The sequence below is a fragment of the Lepus europaeus genome, chromosome 5 (assembly GCF_033115175.1).
Source record: "Lepus europaeus isolate LE1 chromosome 5, mLepTim1.pri, whole genome shotgun sequence".
NCBI classification, from domain to species: Eukaryota; Metazoa; Chordata; class Mammalia; order Lagomorpha; family Leporidae; genus Lepus; species Lepus europaeus.
This window is the reverse complement of record NC_084831.1, coordinates 137778956-137805661: the sequence shown is the minus strand read 5'-3', so window position 1 is coordinate 137805661 and position 26706 is coordinate 137778956. Positions and strand designations below refer to the sequence as shown.

Below are 26706 nucleotides of genomic sequence, written 5' to 3'. Positions count from 1 at the left end.
TTATAGTTCCAAACTATAAAATCTGGCCCACAGTTTGTATCAACAAACTACAATAGTTAAGTACAAATAAATTGTTGCCATCGTAAAGAGCAAAATATCTACATAATTTTCAGCATTGCCAAAAATTGTCATAAATATCTTGGACATTCACACACATGAACTTGGACTGCAGTATAGGAAAAAAAGTGGAGAAAAAATAAAAGCTATGGCTGTTCTCATTCATTTTCCTGGAAACTGGGAGTCTGTGTTCACCCTAGGAAAAGAGCCAGGTCACATGTGGGGGATGAAAAGGAAAGCAGCACATTTTTTCTTATTTTTTTCACTTTCTGAGGGTTTCTCACTGCTTTTTCTACCCATAGTTATTGAATATTTCACTGAATAGAAGTGAAACTACTCCTGGTACAAATAATCACCCACAAAGTCAACCACTTCAACCTGAAGTTACATGTATGGAAGCTTCTAGAATAACAGCTGGCACACATGGATCTTCAAAGACCTGTGTTTAAGGAAAAAGCTCCCAGACAGATTTATGATTTGCCATATTTTTTTAATTTTGAAGACCCCCCCCCCAAAAAAAAAACAACTTCCAGATCAGAGGTTGGTCATAATTCTATTTTTATAAAGAAAGAAACCTTCAAGAATGTCTCAGAGCAGTTCAGACACAGATGCCTGAGGAAATGGGTGACTTTCTGACTAGATACTTCAAAAGCATCACAGGGCCTAAGGCAGAATTCAAATGTGAGATCCATCCAAAATGACCGGTTCACATTATCCAAAAGTATTCATGTTTCTACTATGCCACACAGGCCCATATTAGAAAAGGACCCAACCAACTTCTCTAGGAGTGGATAACTATCAGGTTAGGCCACCTGAGATTGCTAGTGAGTTAGGACATATCTGCCCTGCCTTTTATCTCCCATGTGGGAATGAAATAATCACTATATGACTATATCATAGCTGCAGATGAAAGATAATTCCCTTTGAAATTAGGAAAGTCAATTCTTCCTCACCTCTACTAGATGTCATAATTTTTTAAATAAAAATAATGTTCATATATTATATAATATTGTATATAATATAATAATAATTAAGAACTGAGAGCTATATTTAGATTAATTCATTTTATCCTTACAAAGTGTCTGCATTCACTACCATTATTATCCCACTTTAACATGAGGAAACTGAAGTGTAAAGATGTTGAGTAATTGTCAGAGGTTACACAGAGAGTAGGTGGTAGAGCTTGAGTTCAAAGTCAGGTGATCTGAGCCCAGAACCCATAAACTCAATAATGCTAATTTGAGTATATAATTCTAGTGAAACAATGTGAAACATGCAGAAGTAAACAACAGACTCAGCTATGATCACACAGGTGTTTTAAATAATAATTGTACTATTTCTATCTCAATATTATTTCTGCATAAGATCTCTACAAGTTAATTTAAGTAGGATAGATTATAATTTGAACATTATACACTAAAAATACTAAATTAAGACAGTTTGCTTATTTATTTAAGGTCAGGAGTACAGATGCCTCTTCAGAACTTAAGTTTTCTTGGTCCAACAGAGCCAAAACATTAGGATCCTATGGCCTTGGATTATATATTTGGACTGATTTCACTGGTTAAAAAATTAATATTGACTGGTTTATTTTCATTAATTAAGCAATCCCATTTTCTCCACTTTAGGCTATTTTAGCTATCCAAGCGTATGAAAGCAGGAATACAGGCAGGTGTTTGGTGCAGCAATAACATGCCACTTAGGATTCTGACATCCCATATTGGAACGCCTGGGTTCAAGTCCTGGCTCTGCTCATAATTCCAATTTCCTTTTAGTATGCACCTTGGGAGGCAGCAGTAGATGGCTTAAAAACTTAGGTCCCACAAGGAGGATCAAATGGAGTTCCCAGCTCCAGGCTTCAGCCAAGCCCAGCCTTGGCTATTGCCAATACTTGGGGAATGAACCAGTGAATGGAAGACTCTCTCACTCTCTCTCTCTCTCTCTCCCTCCCTCCACCATCTCTGCCTTTAAAATTAAAAAATGAAAATAAATAAAGAAAAATAAAGCTCAAAGATGAGTAAAACTATAGTGATCGATTTTCAGAGTACAATAGCAAAATGTAGTGACAATGCATCTCACAGCTCAAGCAGAGAAAAGGTGGCCGACACCAGCTCACAAATGTCCCACACCACTTGGCCTCCTGCCTCTGCCTCTCCACTTCCTCTTGCCACACCACCATTCACCCCGCCACCCCACCCCCACCCCCCCAGCTCCACAAGCACACTTCCGGCAGTTTGTGCTACATGCATCTCTACCTGTGATTTGCTTCCTCCCTTTTGTCTTCTTTCTTTTCTCCCATTCCACCCCTCCTTCCAACTCACCTGAGAATCAAAAAATCTTGGAATACTAATTTACAAAGACAGTAGGAGATTATATAGACCAACATCCCCACATTGTACATGAGAAAAGAGCAATCCAAAGAAGTGATTCGCACAAGAACGTGCTGTTATTTTGAGAAGAACACATGGCCTTTGTCCAGTGTTCTCTCCACAGCATCACATTGCAGCTGTGTCATGGAATTTAAGAGTATCTGAAAACCTCTGTATTTCCCATCATAATGCTTTATAAGTAACTAAGAAAAATCTATTTAAATGTAAGAAGTTAGATTGTTTTCATGTAGTCTTTTACTTTTTAAAAATAAATTATCTTGACTTGAAATAATCTTTTCTAACCACTGAGTTAGATGGCAATTTCAAAGTCATTCCCTACATACCATCTACATTTATAAAATAGTTAGAAATATTTAAAAGAGCAGTTCTTAAATATATTTTTCAATCATAGTTTCCATGGATAAATGGATGAGAAGCTACCTCCATTTCTCTCAGGAAATAAAAGCAATGAACATTCTGTATAACACTTTAGAAGTTTGTGAACATCCTGGAGTCCATCTGTGGGCTTATTAAAGATTAACTCCTGTCTTAAAGAAAAAAAAAATGTGGTATGTTTCTGTGTTAGAGGTTTTCAAAGTCAGATGTGTACATCCTAGGTATGCACAGTGTTGAGTGTTGAGAGGAAAATTAATGGAACTCCTGCTGCTGTTTTTAAATTCATTGTAGCCTTTATATTCATTTATATTTTTAATATAGAAAATATGTCTAATAGCATGTATATTTAATTCATAATAAGTTAAAGCAAGTACAAGCTGTGTATTCCACTTTTTATTCCCACTAAGAGACATAATGGCTGTTGGAAACCAATAATCAGCCTTCCAGAGCCCTCCACTCCCCACAAGTACCCTCCATGGCGGGGGAAGCCATTTTTCACCTGGTCCTTTGTCTTTCCTTCCCGTTCACGAATGTGGTTAGCAACAATCCTTTCTGTTTCCTCACAGAGTCTGGGGAAGTTTGCCAGCTGTCAAGAAAACAGATATGAGTGTTAATACTTAAAAAGTTATACTACCAAGAAAAGGAAAAAAAGCAAGGGCAGGCCTTTGGTCTCCTGGACAACATTCCAGTTAGCATGTCCATATTCCACATCAGAGTGTCTACGTTCAATTCCCAGCTCCAGCTCCTGGTTCCAACTTTCTGCCAACACAGACCAGAGGAGGCAGCAGTAAAGGCTCAAGTAATTGGCCTTCTGCTACCCATGTGGAATACCTGGATTCAGTTCCCAGTTCCTGGCTTGGCTTACCTCCCTTCCTCCCAGCCACTGGGGGCATTTAGGGAATCAATTAGTGGATGGGAAATAAATATAAAGTTTCAAAAGTGAAGCAGAGATAAATTATGCTATCTTACAGAAAAAAAAAAACCTCATTGCAATTTTGGAAGCAAAAGTGAAGTGTCATGAAATCCTAAAGAAGAATGGCAGAGTGATGGGGAAAAAAAAAAAAGTAACTTCATTATCTGAGAAGAAACACTTCAAATCCACCAGGGCAACTGCCTAGAAAGAAAGCAGAAACTTACATACCTTCTAGCACTATGCTCAAAGCACTGGCACTTAATAAATGCTCAAAGACAAGGGGGCTAATGTTGTACCCCAAGAGGTTAAGTTGCAGCTTGAAATGCCAGTATCTCATATTAGAGGGCCAATTTGAATCTTGGCTGCTCTGCTTCTGATTCAGTTTCCTGCTGATGAGCCTAAGAAGGCATCAGAAGGAGTACTTGGGCCCATGTCACTCTTGTGGGAGATTAGGATGGAATTTCAGCCATTTGAGGAGTGAACCAGCCGATGGAAGATCTCTCAACCTCTTCCCACTTCCACCTCCCTCATTGCTCTCCCTTTCAAATAAATAGATAGATAGATAGATAGATCTTTAAAGATAAAGGAAGGAGAATGAAGAAAAGAGTAATGATTCACATTATACAGTGCTTACCATGTGTGGTGTGCTAAGCGCTTCATGGATTACCTCACTCAATACTCACAATAATCGTAAGAGACAGATGTAACTTTTAACTCCATTTGTAGAGGAGGAAAGTAAAACCCACAGAGATCAAGTAACTTGCCCAAGACCAAATAGCTCATAAATACTAGGTCCAGAGCTCCAACCTAAGTCCTAGGTCTGCAAAGCCCATGATCTTGTCCATTAATCTTAGAGGATGAGTCATTCTATGAATACACAGAGACTACTTTCATTTTTTAATAAATTCTCCTCTTAAAAATGTGTACTCATATATGTACATATTTTTGAAAAACTTAAAAATAATATCTACCACTTACCTCATCTAAATTACAGAATTAGCTGTTAAAAATCTAGCTTACAAAAGTGAATTCATTAACACAGTTGTTTTCAATATAAGAAAGAAAAAGAATGGGTTTCTACAGGGTGCTTAAGGAGACCTGATATGGAAGGAAGACCAGATAAGTGGGGCAAATGCGTGTGTGGGAAAGATGAAGCTTACCAGGTACACAAGCACCTGTGAAGGCATTGGGAAGACTGAATAAAGGAAGGTCAGCGCAGAGACTAAGCAGCAGAGGCCATAGATCAAGCTAGAAAAGTAGTCAGTGTCCAAATTAGGCACATTACTGAAAATGTGTTGGGGCTTTTGGCTACCCAAACAATTTAGATGGAAAATGATAGTAGCTTCAACAAGGACAGCAGCAAAGGAAACAGAGAAAAGTGGGACATTCACAGCTTATAGAAGGCAAAAGATTAATTCCAATTATGATAAGCATTAGTAATATTTCAATAAAATATGCAAAAACACAACAATTTAGAGAAGAAATTTAATTGTGAAAAGGCAGAAAAGAAACATTAGAATCTACAAGAGATCAAATAATGCAAAGAAAGACAATATTATGTTGACAAATTCCAGTTATTTTTGTAAGACTTATGGAGGTTAAGGCATATTGAGATTAGTACAGTCTAAACTTACTAAAGAGATATCAGTAAAAATAATCTAGAAAGCAATTTGGCAATATACATCAAGTATCTTAAATATACACACATAAACACACAAATGTATATATATATAGGCTGTGTGTACATGTATATGTACTTACTTCACAAGAATCTCAGCAAGAATGATAATGACATTGACCACAGCTGGAATAGCAACAGTAAGACAAAAAGAACTACAAACTTCCTAAGTATCCAACGATGTTAACAAAATTAAGGTAGATCCACTTTTGTGGTGTAATGTAGGCGTTTTAAACCTTATTGTTAATAATATCCAATGACATGGAAAAGTGTCTATAACAGGACACTAAGTAAAGAAAATCAGGCTGTTAAACATATAACGGGATCACACACACACATCCACATACAGCCACACACCATCATATACGCTCAATTTTCTTCGAGAATGTAGTCCAAGATACACACAAATTCCAAAGCTCATAAGTAACACTGCACACAGTATTTCCCCAAACTTGAAAGCAGAAGCTGACCTCCTAGACATGTATGTGGCTGTTATATGGTCACGAGGGCCACTATGCCACTGACTTTATAGCATGTGTGATACACACTAGTGTCTTAGCAAGATTATAAACCTCAGTACTTCATGGAACTATCATAAACATGAATCACATATAAATGTTACTTCTCTCAATGCTGCAAAATTATTTTATGTATATAAGGTCTATACAAACAGTAAAAATGTTTAATAGCAATAACTGAATTGGGCACAATTTTGCTTCTCAAAATTTTTCTACAGTGAAAATAGAATACATTCATAACAACTTCATAAAAACACAGAAACCTGGCTGCCTTGGCCACTTCATAAATCACAAAAAAATGTTGTTTCAAGGCCAGCGCCACGGCTCATTTGGCTAATCCTCCACCTGTGGCGCCAGCACCCTAGGTTCTAGTCCCAGTTGGGGCTCTGGATTCTGTCCTGGTTGCTCCTCTTCCAGTCCAGCTCTCTGCGGTGGCCCGGGAAGGCAGTGGAGGATGGCCCAAGTGCTTGGGCCCTGCACCTGCATGAGAGACCAGGAGGAAGCACCTGGCTCCTGGCTTCGGATTGGTGCAGCGCGCTGGCTGTAGCGGCCATTTGGGGGGTGAACCAACGGGAGGAAGACCTTTCTCTCTGCCTCTCTCTCTCTCTCTCACTGTCTAACTCTGCATGTCAAAAAAAAAAAAAAGGAAAGAAAGAAATGTTGTTTCATGAGGCTACCAATCCTCTCGCTTATTGGCACCCTTACCTGAATCCTGAGATGCAAGCTCATCTTGGGGTTTATTTCATGAATTGATGCAAGATAGAAATGGAACTTCCGTTTTCCATTTTGGAAACATTTGCCAGGAAAAACTCTTTCACCCCAGGACCTCTTTTAATACTCTGAGAATACTGAAACTTACTTTTTGTGAGGTTTATAAAAGCCTTCAGAGTATGGAAGGGATAGCTGATCAACTATCAGTCCTCCTTCACTAACACAAATCTAGGGGGGTTATGTCTGGCACTAGATATCAGCCTGCCTTAGGCCACTACCGCAGCAGTTTTGTCCCTGCAGACAGTATCCGAAGCTATCAAGGAATGCTTGCTTTTCCATGTTAGCCACACTATTACAGAGTTACATTGCTGTAGAGAAGTAACTATGAAAAGAGTAGCAGTCTACCACAGAGGAATGGGATGCCTGTAACAACATTTAGGAAATGGATTACAGCAGAATGTTATTTTTAAAACCACTGAATGGTGGTAATATAAATATTTATTCAGAAACTAAATACTTGACAGCTGAAGGACCCCAGGCCAGTACACAGCCATCATTAAGTCAGGGAAAGGCCAAAATGACAAGAGTATCCCATGAAGAAGAGAAATCTAAGAATACCTTCAGCCTATTGGCTGTGGCAGGAGGGTTTATTATTTTTGAATAAATAAACGTGTGTGTTTCCTCATCTATCTAGGCTTACTACCCTTAGTCTCAATATTACCAGGAAAGGAATCTAAGAGAGCCACAATTTTGCACCTACAATTGAAATAACTGGGATTCAATCAGCCTAAAATCCAAGTGGAACTAAAAAGAAAGAAAATGCACTGGAAGAGGTAAAGGGGCAAAAACACTGAAGAAAACAGTAACCAGTGTAAGACCTAGGTATCGCTGAAAGGCAAGATTAGAACTAGTATTGTTGCTAGAAGGTTGATCTTGAAAGAGTTGTAGGTGTGTAAAAATCAAAGTGTTGGTGCCAGTGCTAAGCCCTCATTTGCGACACCAGCATCCTTTATGGGCACCCATTTATCTGCTGGCTGCTCCAGAAAACAGTAACCAGTGTAAGACCTAGGCATCGCTGAAAGGCAAGATTAGAACTAGTATTGTTGCTAGAAGGTTGATCTTGAAAGAGTTGTAGGTGTGTAAAAATCAAAGTGTTGGTGCCAGTGCTAAGCCCTCATTTGCGACACCAGCATCCTTTATGGGCACCCATTTGTCTGCTGGCTGCTCCAGTTCCACTACAGCTTTCTGATATGCCCTGGGAAAGCAGCAGAGGAAGGCCCCTGCTTGGGACCCTGAACCCGCGTCAGAGACCCAGAAGAAGCTCCTGGCTCCTGGCTTTGGAACAGCCCAACTCCGACTGTTGAGGCCATTTGGGGAGTGAACCAATGGATGAAAAACCTTTCTCTCTGTTCTCCCTCTCTCTGTAACTCTACCTCTCAAATAAATAAACAAATCTTAAAAAAAAAATCAAAGTGTTGGTTTTAGGGGCAGGTATGTGACCTAGTGGTTAGTATGCCCACATCCCATATCAAAATACCTGAACTGAAGTCCTGGCCCCAGCTTCTGCCAGCTTCCTGACAATGCTGACCACTGATGGCTCAAGTGGTTTTGGTCCCTGCCACCTAGGTGGAAGACTTAGATGGAGATCCTGTTTCTTGGCTCCCACATTCAGCCCTGGCATTGTGGGCACTTGAGGAGTAAACCAGAAGAACCAGAAGAATGGGAGTACTTTCTCTTTCCCTCTATCCCTGTCTCCCCTGCATCTTGAATAAATGAGAACATAAAATATAAAAATAATAAAAACACTTCTTTTAATTGCTGGCTCTCAAATGCAAAGTTCAAGCTCCTTCTTGAGATACAAATAAGAAAGTAAAAATATGAGTCCCACTGACATTCAAAATGATTTCTGATCAGGCTTCCTATTACTCATTTCATTAGCTGGTCCAAGTAGTCCCTGTTCAGTTTACATGGCCCCAAACTTAGCTTTAAATCATCAGCTCTGCTCATTTCAATACCTCATTTCTCTTCTATGTCTTTTTTCTTAAAGATTTATATATGTATTTGAAAGGCAGAATTGCAGAGAGGCAGAAGCAGAGAGAGAGAGGTCTTCCATCTGCTGGTTCATTCCCCAAATAACTGCATTGGTTAGAGCAGGGCTGAATCAAAGCCAGGATCCAGGAGCTTCTTCTGGGTCTCCCACAGAGGTGCAGGGTCCTAAGGACTTGGGCCATGTTCTACTGCTTTCCCAGGCCTTAGCAGAGAGCTGGATTGGAAGTGGAGCAGCCAGGACTCAACCAGTGCCCAGATACTGGCACTGCAGGTGGCGACTTTACCCACTACACCACAGTACCTCTTCTATGTCTTTTATTTAGCATACAATCACAGCTTCCACAATCCTTGAAATTATTGTAATATTTAACTACACTATTGCTCTGGATATTGAATTAAAATCTTAAAGTAGTGGTTATTTTGTCAAAGTCATTGAAATTCTAACCATGTATACTTAAAGAATGTTGACCTGGGGAGCGGCAAGATGGCAGAATAAGAAGGGAGCACACTGATAGTCCGGGAAGAGACAGTTTAATAAAAGTGGAGATACTGCAGATTCAAGGAAGAGTAGGGGAAAAAACAGCAGAGGAAACTCGTCCGGAACTAGTGATTCACAGTGGACCTGCGTGGAGAGCATGGGAGCCCAAGTTCGGGACACCAGCGGCAGACTCAACACACCAGCGCTGGAATGCGAGGTGAGCCGAACCTCAATATCCCGAGACACCAGCGGGAAAGCGGAAAGAGGAGACTAGAGGGAATGAGGCTTGAAAATTCATGGGGAAAAGTTCACCAGGCTAACTAGGAGAGAGAGAGAGAGAGAAAAAAAAAAAGTAACCGATATGGACACGAGTTTCTCTCTCTCCACTCACCTCTCAAAGGCGAGCAAGACAAAGAGCAAGCGTCATTTTGGACATACATCATAAGCAGGGCGACCTCAGGTCTGCACCGGCCCTGAGCCTAGCAGAAAAACCTGACTCTGGGGGGGGGGGAGGGGTGAAATAACAGGAGATTAGGATCTAACTTGGCAATCCAGTGGGAGACTGCAGGAGAATTTGAGCCCATGCGGAGGGCAGCACAGATTCCCTGTGTGGTCCTTGGGAAAAAGCTTCCAATCTCTGGCTCCTGTGGGTATATCATTCGCCTGCTAACTACCTCCAATTCCATTTAGCTGTGCGGAATTACTTCCCTTGTGAATCAAAACAAAAAAAAAAAAAGAAAGAAAGAAAGAAAGAGAGAGAGAGTTTACCACGCCTAACCTGGGAGTGTCACTTTTGGCACACCCTCAACCCTGAAAAACCAAACAGAGCTCTCAGGCCACACCCATCTCAAGCCTCTAAGGCTCCACAGAAAGCAGACAGTCCACTTAATCTAGAGCCATAGTGTAAGAAGGAAAAACACCCCAGTGAAGAAACCAAATATCTCCAACATGCCAAACAACAAACGCAAAAACCGAGGTAACAAGAACAAGGAAGACACTATGATGTCCCCAAATGAAAAAGACACCCCAATTCAAGATTATGAAGATGATGAGATAGAAGAAATGCAAGAAGCAGATCTCAAGAAATTGATAAGAACATTAAGAAGTTCTCAAGAAATTGATAAGAACATTAAGAAGTTCTCAAAAACAAATTCTTGAACTACAGAAATCCTTAATGCACAAGATAGAAAATCTCTCTCATGAAAATGAAATATTAAGGAGGAATCGAAATGAAACAACTAGTAGAACAAGAAACTTCAATAGGCTAATCCTCCGCCTTGCGGCGCCGGCACACCGGGTTCTAGTCCCGGTCGGGGCAGCGATCCTGTCCCGGTTGCCCTCTTCCAGGCCAGCTCTCTGCTGTGGCCAGGCAGTGCAGTGGAGGATGGCCCAAGTTCTTGGGCCCTGCACCCCATGGGAGACCAGGAGAAGCACCTGGCTCCTGCCATCGGATCAGCGCGGTGCGCCGGCCGCAGCGCGCCTACCGCGGTGGCCATTGGAGGGTGAACCAACGGCAAAGGAAGACCTTTCTCTCTATCTCTCTCTCTCTCTCACTGTCCACTCTGCCTGTCAAAAATTATAAAAAAAAGAACAAGAAACTGTGATAGTGAAGAGAAATCATAATGAAATGAAGAATTCAATAGATCAAATGACAAACACATTAGAGAGCCTTAAAAACAGAAGGGGTGAAGCAGAAGAGAGAATATTGGACTTAGAAGACAGAGCACAGGAAAGGAAACATGCAAACCAAAGAAAAGAAGAGGAAATTAGAAACCTAAAAAATATTGTCGGGAATCTACAGGATACTATTAAAAAACCCAACATTCGGGTTCTAGGAGTTACTGAAGGCATGGAGAGAGAGAAAGGATTAGAAGGCCTTTTTAGTGAAATACTTACAGAGAACTTCCCGGGTCTATAGAAGGACAGAGACATCCTAGTACATGAAGCTCATAGAACCCCTAATAAACATGACCAAAAGAGATCCTCACCACGACATGTTGTAATCAAACTCACCACAGTGAAACATAAAGAAAAGATCCTAAAAGGTGCAAGAGAGAAACGTCAGATTACTCTCAGAGGATCTCCAATAAGACTCACAGTAGACTTCTCATCAGAAACTCTACAAGCTAGAAGGGAATGGCGAGACATAGCCCAGGTACTAAGAGAGAAAAACTACCAACCCAGAATATTATATCCTGCAAAGCTCTCATTTGTGAATTAAGGTGAAATTAAGACTTTTCATAGCAAATAGAAATTAAAAGAATTGGTCGCCACTCGTCCAGCCCTGCAAAAGATGCTTAAGGATGTGTTACACGCAGAAACATAGAAACATGCTCATCAATATGAAAGAAGTTAAAGGAAGGAAACCTCACAGCAAAAGATCACAGGAAGCTCAATTTCTCTTTGACATAGAATTAAAATCTGATGCTCTGTTAAAGCAATGTGTTAAAGTAATCTATTATGTTCTCTTGATGTCTGTTAAATTCTAATTGTTCAAAAACAGCTGAATTTTTATTAAGAGCTATGGGTTATTTAAATATGTGCTTATTTTCAAAGATTGGAATAATCACCTTGTAACAATGATCAAATTTGGTCTATGTTATGTCATGATTTTAAGGAATCTTATTTCAACCAGATATTTTGGATTTTGAGCCTTCTTGGCATTCTTGACAGGCATTCAAAAAATCAAAGTTTCAAACAATCTGGACTCTAAAATTTCCAGTAAATCTTGGACTTTGGTTTTTCCAGTTTGGGTCCAACTGAAAAAATTGAAGGACCTATGTCTCTCATCTTATAGAGACACCAACTAATCAGGCTATTTGGATTATATAAGAAGTACTGTCAAGATGTGACATGGTAGTAAATTTTAAGTTTCTATAATGGAAAATGCTATTAATACAAATGTTTGAGTATTAAAAAGTCTAATGATCTTGTGTTAGTAGACATGATAGTTATCTTTATGAGAAAGCCCCAGAGGCCTAAAGGGTTAAATACTTGTAAAATACTATAGGTGCTTTCAAAAATGCTGTGAAGTAAGCAAGTACCTCTTGTTGGTTGATGAGTTTATCATTTTAAACATGGCAACTTAAAGTCTTTTGTCATCCACAGCTATATATGATTTGCTGCTCATAAAACTAAAGTGTTGTTGGTTCTGTGTTTAGCTGTCCTCCTATAGGTTCCTATGGACTTTTTCCAGCCACTTCTATTGTATTCAGTACTTTGGGATGGCTCTGTAAACAGATGAAGCTAATAATGTATTAACAGTACCAACTGAGAGAAAGTATGGTTAACTGAGGTTACTAGAAACAAAAAGCAATTCAAATCAATTGGCAATCTACAAAAAGAGTTAAAGATTTTAAAGGCTATTATTAAAATTGCTATATTGGTCTATTATGTTATGCTATATGTGTGTACATATTGTATGTCCACATGGGAAAATTTTATTAAGAATTTTATTTTAATTGGCTTATAGATAAGATTGTCCATAAATTTAAGCTGCTAAAATCAATCAAAGATACATTTTAATTCATGTGACCTGAATCTCTGTATCATATGTTTTATACTTGTTGGTAGAAAGAAACTAAAAACATTTTATATAGTTGTGCTTAAGTTTACTGGTTAAACAAACTATACCATGCTAGATATTTAAGAGGTGTTTCCAAATACATGATTCTTAAAAATTTATAGAAGGCAGTGGACCTTCTGGTAAATGTTTTCTTAAGTTGTTATCTAATGGTTGAAACTGTTTGCTAAGTATTCATGTAATATTGCTATTGTCAGCAAGTGATCTAGGACTTGCCCCCTCATTTCTCTATTCTAAGCCCAACTTGTTCTTTCATTTCTCTATTCTCTTCAAGGTAGGAAACTAATTCTATTATGAAGGAATCTGTAGGATGCATAATTTAATCTTTAGACCTATAAAAGAGATGGCTAACATTTTTCTGTAATAGCATAGCCAAAATAAGAGCTTAAATAATAATCTCATAGCTAGATTTACTTCGCCATCAGCAAAGTAAACAGTAAGTAGAAAAAACCTCCCTTTCAGACCAAAGGGAAAGAAAGTTTTTAAGTGAGAATATAATTTTCCTCATGGGCATTGTCTACCTTAGAAAAACTGCTACAGAACATGCCTGTGACTATAGACTTGTAGTTCAGGCCACCGAAGATTAGAGATGGGACACGGGCACTCCCTTGACTTGCATCCTCTGGTCTGCTTTAACACAAACCAGGAGGAAAAGAAAGCTCGGCATCAGAAGCAATGGGTGGCAGGCCTATTAATGGCTCATCTGTACAGTGATCTGCCCTCAAGGAGACCCAACAGGCCAGTCTACTGCAGTGGCTTTCAATGTGGTAAGCCTGGGCTTCAGTAGAAGTCAGCTTGTGAAGAGCCCTGGCAGCTCTGCCAAGAGTTGGATCACTGGAAATGAACCTGCCCTGGAGTCGAAGGATGCCCAGGTCAGAGCCACAGATCTTATTGGCTCTAAGCTGAAAAGCCCTTCACTCAGCCCAGCTTCCAAAGTGACCACTGCAGCTGAGGGGACGGCCAAGTAGGGTCAGCAACATTGCAGGCAGAACTGTAAATTTCTTGTTAGAGATGCCCCCTGCCTTTACCTGGCCAGCTCTCCTCCCAGGCCAGCTAAGTAATGAAAGTCAACAGAGTGCCTTCCCCTAGGAGGTTCACACCTTCCTTAGGATGTACCCCATGTGAAGATATAGATAGGTCTGGGCCTCTTAACTCACAAGGCCTAAAGCCCAACAGATTATTATCAAGCCCCTTCTGTCAGGTTCTATTTGACTCTCAATCAAGAAACTTAATTGTAGCTTAGACAGCACCTTTCTTAGCTCCTCTAATAATGACTCTGTCCTTTGTTCTAGACCCTGTCTAGCGCACTTGGGCCTCATTCCTTCGTAATCATAACCTCTACTCTACCACCAATGGCTCTACTCCCAACCTGTGTGTACTGATGGTCCTCTTCCCCACTTAATGCTGTATAATGGTTCAGACCTGATTAATGCCACTCTTAGGATCATTGGTTACTATCCTCACCCTGTCTTTTATGACCTTGTCTAAATATGATCAGAGTCAGTGAACTTGGAAGGCTTCCATAGCCTTGGCAGCTCATGAAGAGAGCCTGGGGTGGTTACTGGAGCCATAAACTAGAGTGTCAATTTGTTGGGTCAACAACAGGAGTCACTGTGCACTTGCTCCTCATGTGGGATCTCTGTCCTTAATGTGCTGTCCATTGTGATTTAATGCTATAACTAGTACTCAAACAGTATGTTTCACTTCGTGTTTCTATGTGGGTGCAAACTGTTGAAATCTTTATACTAAATTGATCTTCTGTATATAAAGAGAATTGAAAATGAATCTTGATGCAAATGGAAGGGGAGAGGGAGCGGGAGAGGGGAGGGTTGCGGGTGGGAGGGAAGTTATGGGAGGGGGGAGCCATTGTAATCCATAAGCTGTACATTGGAAATTTATATTCATTAAATAAAAGTTAAAATAAATAAATAAATTTTAAAAAAAGAAAAGAAAAAAAAGAATGTTGACCTGGAAAACACTAGGCTTTTATTCTCTATTGATTACTTTTAAAATATTCTATAAATTGATTTATGTAGAATCAAAGAATTTAGGATTCAATATTGTTTATAATAATTTTATATTCTTAAATTTATATTACATCAGCTGTTTACTGGGAAACTTTTATTTGCCAACTCAATGGTCAGATTATGTCATAGAACTTGATATTAAAAACAGTATAGTTTTGAGTGGCACGTTGGCTCTACAAACAGTCATGTGAGAAAAAAAATTTTTCAAAAAAGAAGGAAAAGGGGCTGGCGCTGTGGATAGCAGGTGAAGCTGCTGCCTGCAGTACCACCATCCCATATGGGCGCCAGTTCGAGTACTGGCTGCTCCACTTCCAATCCAGCTCTCTGTTATGGTTTGGGAAAGCAGTGGAAGATGGCCCAGTCCTTGGGCTCCTGCACCCACGTGGGAGACCTGGAGGAATCTCCTGGCTCCTGGCTTTGGATTGGCACAGCTCCAACCGTTGCGGCCAATTGAGGATTGAACCAGCGGATGGAAGGACCTCTCTCTCTCTCTGCCTCTAATTTTCTCTCTGTGTTATTCTGACTTTCAAATAAATAATAAAAATAAATCTTTAAGCCGGCGCCGCGGCTCAATAGGTTAATCCTCCACCTGCGGCGCCGACACACCAGGTTCTAGTCCCGGTCGGGGCGCTGGATTCTGTCCCGGTTGCCCCTCTTCCAGGTCAGCTCTCTGCTATGGCCCAGGAGTACAGTGGAGGATGGCCCAAGTGCTTGAGCCCTGCACCCCATAGGAGACCAGGATAAGCACCTGGCTCCTGCCTTCGGATCAGCGTGGTGCGCCGGCCGCAGCGGCAATTGCAGGGTGAACCAATGGCAAAAGGATGACCTTTCTCTCTGTCTCTCTCTCTCACTGTCCACTCTGCCTGTAAAATAAATAAATAAATAAATAAATAAATAAATAAACCTTAAAAAAAAGGAGGAAAAATACAAAAAAAATAAGTGGCTAAATCTGCTATGAGAATGTCTATGAGTATTTGAATCTCACATAACATTAGCAAAAATTCCAGTCAAAGCTAGACACTTTAAATGGCAAATTACTTTAAGTAGCTTATTGCTAAGATTACATATACTATTCTTCAATACTAAAGGTGATGTAGCAGAAAACAATACATTAAAGTATTTCAAAAAGTCTTGGAAAAATTAAATTAAATGATAGGATTGTTTTGGTGGAAAAAATTGAAATCTAATACATAGCTGTTTCATAATACACATTTCCATGAACTTTCTGAAATATCTTAATGATGAGTTAGAAATCAAAACCTCAAATATTCAATTTTCAGAGAAGACTGTAGTTACACATGTTCTGAGTGAAAGCAGCTTTAAAAGTCAAAAATAGGCCGGCACCGTGGCTCAACTGGCTAATCCTCCACCTTGCGGCGCCGGCACACTGGGTTCTAGTCCCGGTCGGGGCACCGATCCTGTCCCGGTTGCCCCTCTTCCAGGCCAGCTCTCTGCTGTGGCCCAGGAGTACAGTGGAGGATGGCCCAAGTGCTTGGGCCCTGCACCCCATGGGAGACCAGGATAAGTATCTGGCTCCTGCCTTCGGATCAGCGTGGTGCGCCGGCCACAGCGCGCTGGCCGCAGCAGCCATTGGAGGGTGAACCAACGGCAAAGGAAGACCTTTCTCTCTGTCTCTCTCTCTCTCTCACTATCCACTCTGCCTGTCAAAAAAAAAAAAAGTCAAAAATAACGCAAAAACATGATTCAATAAAGTCCAATATTTTAAGTGTTACTGAGGCTATTATTTAATCATTTTGGTAGGACCTCAGTATAGGAATGTAATTTAAGCATGGACCATATTTTACCCCAGAGGGAAAATAATCACTTAAAAGACATTTCTATCCAACAAAACAAAAATTGCGCTCTCCTAAAATTTATTAATCATTAATTAAACAGTGCATAAGAGTCATGCTATAAGGTTTCTCTTGGAACAGTCATGAGCTCAGGCAAGACTTCTATAGCTTCAAGAGTAACCAGCTCAATGCCTCAAGCAAAGATCTGGTTATTAGTTAACCATCTGTTCAATAGTCCCATACCAAATATCACTGAAAAAATAAACTGAAACCAGAATGAAATTTCTTCTATGCACAAGGCATGACTTAATTGTTCGGCTGACCTAAAGATGTGGGCTCTATTTTTATCAAAAAGCTATAAACCGTCACATGTTGGCCACTTACTACAAACTGAATAACAATAACAATTTTACTGCTTATAAAAGCATAAAATTTTATTCAATTTTCTGTGAATTAACTACCACCCCACTAAATTCTCGGTAATCTTTTATTTTTTAATAGCATTTTTGTATGGATTTACCCTGGAGACAAGAAAATACTCATCTGGGCACAACACATTTGCTATTAAAAAAGGAAAAAATGGATGCATTCACATTTGCAAAAGTGCTCAGAGATGAGAAGCAATTCTAGTATAAAGAAATCAAGAAATGGTTGATTATAAACTGTATAGGGGCAAATGGGAACATTCTGTATTTTAGAAGTATTCCCTATACTTTAGGAGTGGCACATGGGAAATCTAGTAGGACCTACATGAAGTTGGAAGAAAAGGAAAAGGAACCAGATCCCAAGTAGGTGGACCTGGGTAAAATGGTCAGAGAGAAAAAAATAGTACTGGCCTCCCTTCTCCAATGGGCAAATCCCAAATCTCTAAACTTCAAGTGTTTTCTAGAAATGGTAGAAGAAATGAGGAATATGATGGAAAAACTTCAAAAGAGAGAAATGAAGAGAATGTTTAGACAAAAAGAGTCCAAGCTTGGGTGAAATAAAACTGAAAGGAAGTCAGAAAAGGAATACTCTCTTACTTAAGTAACTCAGAAAACACGAACAGGAGGTCAGGGTGGGTTTACACTATGTCAAAACAACACCAGAAAGTCATAGTAAGGTTTTTGTCTCTACTTTCTTCCCAAGTTTATCTCTGGTAGACACATTATAAGAGGTTAAAATTCAAGAAGAAAAGTGAAAACAGAAGGTAGGAGGAAAAGCAGAGCCATGGTAAATTATAAATTAAGAATTAATTGTAAAGATCACAAATCCTTAAAAAATTTTAATGTTCAAAGGTGAAAGTTCTATCCCTTTAAAGGTAAGTCTTAGGCCTGAAATTCCTTGTACTACACAATTAAAGGATCAAAGCTTAATAACCAGGCAGAAACTGACGGCTGGGTATCAAAGCCTATTGTGTGACTCAAATCACAACACAGAGTTTGTTTCACTGGACAGCCAGCCATTAGTAGAGGTGAAAAGCCAGATCTTTTCATACAATGTAAAAACCACAGCACATCTATCCGGATCTAAAAGAAGGTTCTCTTTGAGCATGATGCTTTATAGACATTCTTCTTCATCATACAGAGGCCAAACTAACCATCACCTGCCAAGTCAATGAGACATGATTCACTTATTCTTTTGATTATTGATTCAATAATTATTATTGAAAATGTAGCTGTTGTAGGCATTGCAGATGGAGTAATGAGCTTAACATGCCAAGTTCCTACTCCCATAGAACTTATGTTCTCAAATTCCCTTCATATTCAACTATAAAAAAGCGACATATGTAGAATAATTCATGTGTGCTGCAAACAATAAAATTTGTTAAGTAGATGAAGAGTGCTGTGTAGGTGTGTGTCTGTGTGTGTGTTGAGGAGGACGGCTGTGCAGTGATAAATACAAGAGTCAGAGAAAGACTGTCTAGCTGGTATTTGAGCAGAGTCCTGAAGGAAGCAAGAGCATGATTTACGCAGGTCATCTTGAAGCACAGATTTCCAACACTGTGACTAGGAAGCACAAAGGCTCTGTCAGCACGTCTTTTTGACCTGCTGAAGAAACAAGCAAACCCATGTAGGAATAGGCTGTGGGGAGGAGAAGAAGGAGATGAGTTTCGAGATTAAAAGGGGGACAAGATCAAACAGGGCCTTGCAAGCCAAGGTAAGAACTTTGGACTCACTTGTTCCGTTATGTATATTCAGGGCCAGGTATTTACTATCTAACATGCCACAAAACTTAGCATTTTTTCCAATAGTATTTTTTTCATTGAACATTTTTCCTGTACTTCTAACAGTCAACCAAGGTATCTTTTATTCTCCTTGCAAAACATTTTTCTTTCCTAAGTAGGAAAAAAAAATCAATTAATTGGTATGATGGTGATCCAAGAATGTGGTTTCTCAAGAGGCCAATAAATGGCACCATTGCTAAACTGTGGTTTAAAAAACAAGATGTTCCACTCTGTGCTTCCTGAAAAGAACTTCAGGACCCTGTGATGATGCACTGGAGAAGAAGAGGTAAGGAGAAGCAGCTGAAAACTGATGCCCACCAGAAAAATTCCAAAGTTGAATGTCCCTGGAGTGAAGCCAAATAGCTTATAAAGCTCTAATGTTCCTGGCCTGTCCTTCAGTGCCCCAGAGACAACAGTGAAAAAATATCTGAGAAGCAATGCACTCCTCCAGGCTAGAAGTCTAGCTTTGTGCTTTGTGATCTGAACACACATAAACTCCATATGTTTTTCACTGGCATTTATTTATGTGGCTTACGAAAGAAACATTTAAAGATTTCACACATAAGTCATTCAATATGAGGAGTTGTAAATGAGAATAGTATTTTAAGCTATATATTATGTGTATGTAACTAAATTTCATAATATATAAAAATATACATATAGTTACCATAGAATTGGACTAACTATACATTTTTATATTGCCTGGGATCGTCTTGGATTTCTCTTATTATTCCAGTAAAAAAATTAATAGCACTCCCTTTTAATTTCAAAAATATCCTTCATTGGTCAATAAATTACATAGTTACCTTATCTATGGCTTATGTTCATTTTAATTAGGATCATTTTACTTGGAACAAAATTTTAATTTGACTAGTTTTAAAATCAAAAAAGAAATCAACAGGATTGAATCCAAAAAAAATTACAAAAAATCAGCCAAACGAGGAGCTGGTTTTTTGAAAAAATAAGCAAAATTGCCACCCCATTGGCCCAACTAACTAAAAAAAGAAGAGAAAATACTCAAATCAATACAATCAGAGAAGAAAAAGGAAACGTAACAACAGACACCACAGAAATAAAAAGAATCATCAGAAATTACTACAAGGACTTGTATGCCAACCAACAGGGAAATCTATCAGAAATGGATAGATTCCTGGACACATACAACCTACCTAAATTGAACCAGGAAGGCATAGAAAACCTAAACAGACCCATAACAGAGACAGAAATTGAAACAGTTATAAAGGCCCTCCCAACAAAGAAAATCCCAGGACCAGATGGATTCACTGCTGAATTCTACCAGACATTTAGAGAAGAATTAACCCCAATTCTCCTCAAACTATTCAGGGCAACCGAAAAAGAGGGAATCCTCCCAAATTCTTTCTAAGAAGCCAGCATCACCTTAATTCCTAAGCCAGAAAAAGATGCAGCATTGAAAGAGAATTACAGACCAATATCCCTGATGAACACAGATGCAAAAATCCTCAATAAAATTCTGGCCAATAGAATACAACATCACATTAGAAAAATTATCCACCCAGACCAAGTGGGATTTATCCCTGGTATGCAGGGATGGTTCAACATTTGCAAAACAATCAACGTGATACATCACATTAACAGACTGCAGAAGAAAAATCATATGATTCTCTCAATAGACGCAGAGAAAGGATTTGATAAAATACAACACCCTTTCATGATGAAAACTCTAAGCAAACTGTGTATAAAAGAAACATTCCTCAATACAATCAAAGCAATTTATGAAAAACCTACGGCCAGTATCCTATTGAACGGGGAAAAGCTGGAAGCATTTCGACTGAGATCTGGTACCAGACAGGGATGCCCACTCTCACCACTGCTATTCAATATAGTTCTGGAAGTCTTAGACAGAGCTATTAGACAAGAAAAAGAAATTAAAGTGATACAAATTGGGAAGGAAGAAGTCAAACTATCCCTCTTTGCAGACGATATGATTCTTTATTTAGGGGATCCAGAGAACTCTACTAAGAGACTATTGGAACTCATAGAAGAGTTTGGCAAAGTAGCAGGATATAAAATCAATGCACAAAAATCAACAGCCTTTGTATACACAGACAACGCCGTGGCTGAGGAAGAACTTCTAAGTTCAATCCCATTCTCAATAGCTACAAAAACAATCAAATACCTTGGAATAAACTTAACCAAGGACATTAAGATCTCTACAATGAGAATTACAAAACCTTAAAGAAAGAAATAGAAGAGGATACCAAAAAATGGAGAAATCTTCCATGCTCATGGATTGGAAGAATCAACATCATCACAATGTCCATTCTCCCAAAAGCAATTTACAGATTCAATGCAATACCAATCAAAATACCAAAGGCATTCTTCTCAGATCTGGAAAAAATGATGCTGAAATTCATATGGAGACACAGGAGACCTCGAATAGCTAAAGCAATCTTGAACAACAAAAACAAAGCCGGAGGCATCACAATACCAGATTTCAGGACATACTACATGGCAGTAGTTATCAAAACAGCATGGTACTGGTACAGAAACAGGTGGACAGACCAGTGGAACAGAATAGAAATACCAGAAATCAACCCAAACATCTACAGCCAACTGATATTTGATCAAGGATCCAAAACCAATCCCTGGAGTAAGGACAGTCTATTCAATAAATGGTGCCGGGAAAACTGGATTTCCACGTGCAGAATCATGAAGCAAGATCCCTACCTTTCACCTTACACAAAAATTCACTCAACATGGATCAAAAACTTAAATCTACGACCAGACACCATCAAATTATTAGAGAGCTTGCCATCTTGATACTTGATTTGTAATTTCATTGTAGTTTCTTTACTTCTCTCTCTCTCACAAGCTTAATTTGTGGATAAGTGATTTTCCTTGCCTATTATTTTTGGTAAGTGCTCTAGGTTCTTGCTTGGTGGTTACCATGAGGCTTACAAAAAGCTTCCTTGAACTATAAAAAGCTATATTTGAAGTGATAACAACTCAATGTTGATTATAAAGATAGCAAGAGAACCAAAAAACAAAGAGATAAGAAATCCTATTAAAGCATTTGTGCTCCAATTTTTCCCGCATTTTATATTTTTGTTGTTACCTTTGATATTTTTCAATATTGCCTATCTCTGAAGACTAACATGGTGATTATAGTTTTGTTTTTAGCTTTCACAGTGAACATATAAATGGTTTATGTGTCATATTTATAATATCAAAACATTCTGAAATTTTATAGTTACTCTTATTGGGGAGTTTTCTATATTCTGATATTTGCTTCTTACTTGTTAGTGTCTATTTCTTTATTTCTTTCAGTTTGAAGAACTTCCTTTAGCATTTCTTTTAACACAGGTCTGATGGTGATAAACTATTTCAGCTTTTCTTCTTCTGGGAGTATCTTTCTCTCTCCCTTATATCTGAAAGACTGCTTTCCTGGATACATTATTTTTGGCAGGGAGGTTTTTTGCCACCCCCCCTTCAGTACTGCAGAAGTTTCATTCCACTCCTCCTGGCCTGTAACCTTCCAGCTGAGAAGTCCGCACTCAGATGAACTGAGAATCTTTCATGTGTTATTTGCTTGTGTGTCTTGCAGCTTTGATAATTCAGAATGTTCTCCTTATCTTAACCTTGGAGAGGTTTCCTATAATACATCTTGGGGTAGATTTGATTGGGCTGAATATGATTGGCAACCTTTGACCATCTTGTACCTGGATAGTTGTATCTTTTTTAGGGGAAGTTTGGGAGGTTTTTCCATCATTATCTCTTTGAGTAACATGCTTTCTACATCTCTGGCATTCTCAAATTCCTCTGTAACCTCAATAACTCAAATATTTGATCTTTTCAAGCTATCCCATGTTTTACATTACCTTTCTTCTTTTGGATTCATTTTTCTTTTCCTCCTCTAACTGTTTATTTTCAAATAGCCAGTCTTCTAATTCACTGATTCTTTCTTCTGTTTGATCTGTTCTGCTACTGGTGCCTTCTATTACATTTTTAAACAATTACCATGCTTTTCAATTGAAGGATTTCTGCTTCACTTTATTTAACTGCTTCCATCTCTCTATCAAAATATGTTAGAATATTGGGTCATTTCTCTGTGCTCTCTTGAATTTAGTTGAGTTTCACTGATATTTTAAGTGGTAGTTGAATGAGGGGAGATGTGTTCTGCCAGGGAGAAAATATAATAGTAAGAAGAAAAGAAAATCAGGAACAAGCTCTCTGAGGACTCATGTTTAAGAGGAAAGCAAGCGTGGACATACTGTCAAGTGAGGTAGGGGAGGAATCAAGAGAAAGGTGAAAGAAAACCAGTGATGGAGGGAGGGAGGAGTATTAGCTTCAAAGAGAGTCAAACACAGTGTCAAGAATAAGAGTTCCTACTAAATGGATAATCAGACTCTGACCTTTGCTGTTTTAGTTCCATAGAGTGAGGGTACAGAAGCCAGATTTCAGTTGAAGAATTAACTGGAGATAGGATAATAAAAATAGTAAGCATAAACTACTTTTTGCCTAAGAAGTTTGCCCACAAAGAGAGAAGAAATGGGATAATAGGGTTTTATCATCGTTTCTTCTTAAGTCAGGAGACACATAAATATATTATATGCTGATTTTTTAAAATGTGATGGAGAAGGTGATAATTTAGGAAACAGAAGAATCAAAAGACTAAGTTCCTTAAGGAGGTGAAGGTACCAGTAGGAACCCATGTTGGTCACAGATGCTATTCCAACAGAGACAGAGATAAGGATTGAGGAAGGCTGGGAAGTTTGGGGGCTGGAAGACAATGAGTTAATATTCACATTTATGACCACCTACTTTCTCTGTGACATCATCACTGAAAGGACAACAACAAATAGTGCAGTGGCTTGAAAACAGTGTTAAAACTTCAACATCACTATTGTAGAAAGCACAGGAAGTCATTAATCAATAATACATCATAGAATGCTGGGCAGCACATAAGAGTAGACCAAGGCAGAAGACTGTTATTTATTGTGGTACCAATCTGCATAAATGTAAGAATTATCTCCAAGCTCTTCAGGAACCTGGGGGAAGGTAAATAATGATCAATTTTCCCAGTCATGGAGTTTTAACAGGAGGCAAACTTAATCCAAGCATAATTAAAATAATAAATTGGGGTAAAGGTGTTCCACTCATCCAACTCTTCATGATTGTGGGTTCTAAGGCTAAAGAGGATCATACTTCAGCAGTGAGTCACAACTGTGTCTTCCAAGCTAGATCTATAAGGTGCAAAGCATACAATAAATTTCAAAGTGCCTCTGAATTCTTCTATTAACTCCTCTTATTGGTTTAAAAATTTAAGATGAGCATTTTGTAAATTCCAGATTCAGAGTTTACAGTTTATTGACAATCACAAGTATAGATATAGACTGAATGGAGAGCCACTGGAGCCAAAGATCTTAAACAGTGACTACTGGGTGTTAGACACAATCTCTACATGAGCACTTAATTGCAAAGTTGAAGGTGAATTTGGGATGAAGAGGAAAATTGTAAGCCATGTTCTAAAGATCCTGATGATGTGATAGAGATACAGAGACTTAATGGTAACTGTGAATCTAGGGGAAGGAGGTGACAAAGCTGTTATAACCTGGGCCTTGATGGAAGATCTCTTACAGGAAGGTAAATGAATCATTTTTGGAAGCCATAAAAGCAGAAGTAATCAAATGCCATGCCCATCCAGGCCCTTATATTTTTCAGGTTGGGGCTGTTAAATACATTCTTCACTGAGCTGCAGGGTACAGAACAATCTTGTAGAAAAGTTAGGTTTTGTTTTACTTAAGAAAACTATAGAATGCTTAGAGAAAGCAGGAAAAAATATACAGGAGATTGATCTGGAGAGCAAAATGGGAAGGAGGTTCAAAGGGTAGAGAGCAAGAATAGAAGCCAAAAAGGATCTGGGAACAAGCTGTCTCATCCCATGCCATCAGTACTGACTGTTGATTTTCCAGTAAGATGGATAAAATGGGAAATGATAAAAAAAAGATTCATACATACCATAAACACTTTATATAACTTAAAACATAAATGTACACACATGTGCCAATCTTTTGATGTGAGGCCAAAGCCTATTCTCTGCATATGGATTTGCTGATTGGAGTTATGCATCTTCTGTCTTACATAAACCACATCCTTCTTCTACAATTTTCAGTTTTGCTTTCTTTAAAGTGGAGGGAGAACCTGTAGTCACTTGTGAAATACTCTGAATGCAGAACCTACCTAGATTTGTATAACTCTATTCCCCCATGACACCCCTCCCCCCTAGTCTGCTTAACACCTACCCAAAAGCAAAGATTCCATAGATAACACTTCTCAAGTCTTTTAAGAAAGCATTCAGCTTGGTTTTCATAGGAAAAAAACCTCAACATGCTTTTTATATTTATCAGTATATTTACTCTTTTTCTATATAATTAAAATAAGAATTACAGCTGGCTAAGTAGGTTTGAGGACAAACACAACATACTTGACTCTTGGAAAGAGCACAGATCAGTTGGTGGGGGCAAGAATATATGGACAACCTAAAGAGAAACCTTCTGGCTGAGCACATCTATGTGCTGAGGGTGGAAATCCATATGGTTAGTAGGGATTACAGTATCAATTAATTCTGTTTGCCAACTAAGAGATCAAGTAAGCGAGCTTTAAATTTACAGGAGACAAGATAAGTTGCGATTTGAAAAGTAGGCAAGGACATCAGGGATATGGACTATTATTAACTGACTTAAAGTTTCCAAAAGGAGAGCTGATGTATAGCTGTTCTCTTCCCCTGTATGCATTCTTTTCCTTTGTTCTCAGTCCCTTGACTCCTATGGCTTTTCTTATTTGGGAGAGGAGAGTCAGGGAACGAGGTGGAAGAGCAGTAAGTGCTCAAGAAGAGAGGTCTGAAGAGTTGCTTATGGGTCCCAAGCTCATTCCATTTATTCCTTTACTCTTTTTCTTTTAGCATTCACAGTTTAGAATTTAGCCTGCTTGTCTCTTTCACAATGCACATTTCTTCACTGAACTTTTCTGCTAGGGACAATATCTGGGTTTTTTGCTTTTTTGTTTTGTTTTGCATTCTCTCATTCTCTCTTTCTCTTTCCTCTCACTACTTTTTCAGAGAGATTACTGCTAGTTACTATATAATCAAGGGTGGGGAATCTTACTTCTGCCAAGGACAATTTGGTTATTTGTAACATTATTTGCAGGCCATACAAAGTTATCAGCTGAAAGATTAACCTACTATAAACTTAATGAATTTCAAGTCCTGCCTGTGGTTGCCTTGACAGGGCCAGACCAAAGGATTCCACAAGCCTTATACAACTGATGAGCCAGATGTTCCCCTCTCTTGCCATATATAAAGGTAAGGGTAACGAAACTGCCAAAACAGGTCTATACTTTCAAGAAGTGCTCACAAGGCTGGGCAGGCTACATCTACAGTGCCCTAACACAACCACTAATTCTCTTCTTATGTTCTCCCATATAAGTAAATTCATCCCACATTCTAGATTTCTCAATAAGGAGGCTCCTAAACTGGGAAGTTTCTCTTCCACAAATCCATAGCATAGAATCAAAAGATATTCAGTATGGAGAATACTGGGTACTGCTAAATTGGCCATTTATAGATTAGTCATTATTTACTGAGCACTGTGTGTTGATTGCCTCAAAAGTTCCAGGCACTTCCATGCTTAATTCTCATTAAAGTGGTAGTATCATCTTAATTTTAGCTTCAAAGATAAATTAACAAGACTAAGGGATTAAGTATGGTGTTTGAGGTTACAAAGAAAGTATCATAGATAGATTTATATCTAATTAATTGGTTGTCAGAGGCTAGGCTCTTAACCATTATTCTATGCTGGCTTTTCTCAGAACACCCAGAACCAAGTGGATTTCATTCATAAATTAGAAGAATTTTTATATTACTACATACAATGCCAATGATTCCCTTC

The 26706-nt window shown here is 38.8% G+C and overlaps 1 protein-coding gene across 6 annotated transcripts in view; it reads right to left on the bottom strand.

Moving 5' to 3' along the window:
- DNM3 (dynamin 3) overlaps positions 1-26706 on the bottom strand; it is a 707825-nt gene that overhangs the window by 398873 nt on the left and 282246 nt on the right. For all 6 annotated transcript variants that reach the window (XM_062192784.1, XM_062192786.1, XM_062192785.1 and 3 more), the window contains exon 11: positions 3322-3408. In XM_062192784.1, the coding sequence (XP_062048768.1) occupies positions 3322-3408 (87 nt within the window). The remainder of the gene's footprint in view (positions 1-3321; positions 3409-26706) is intronic.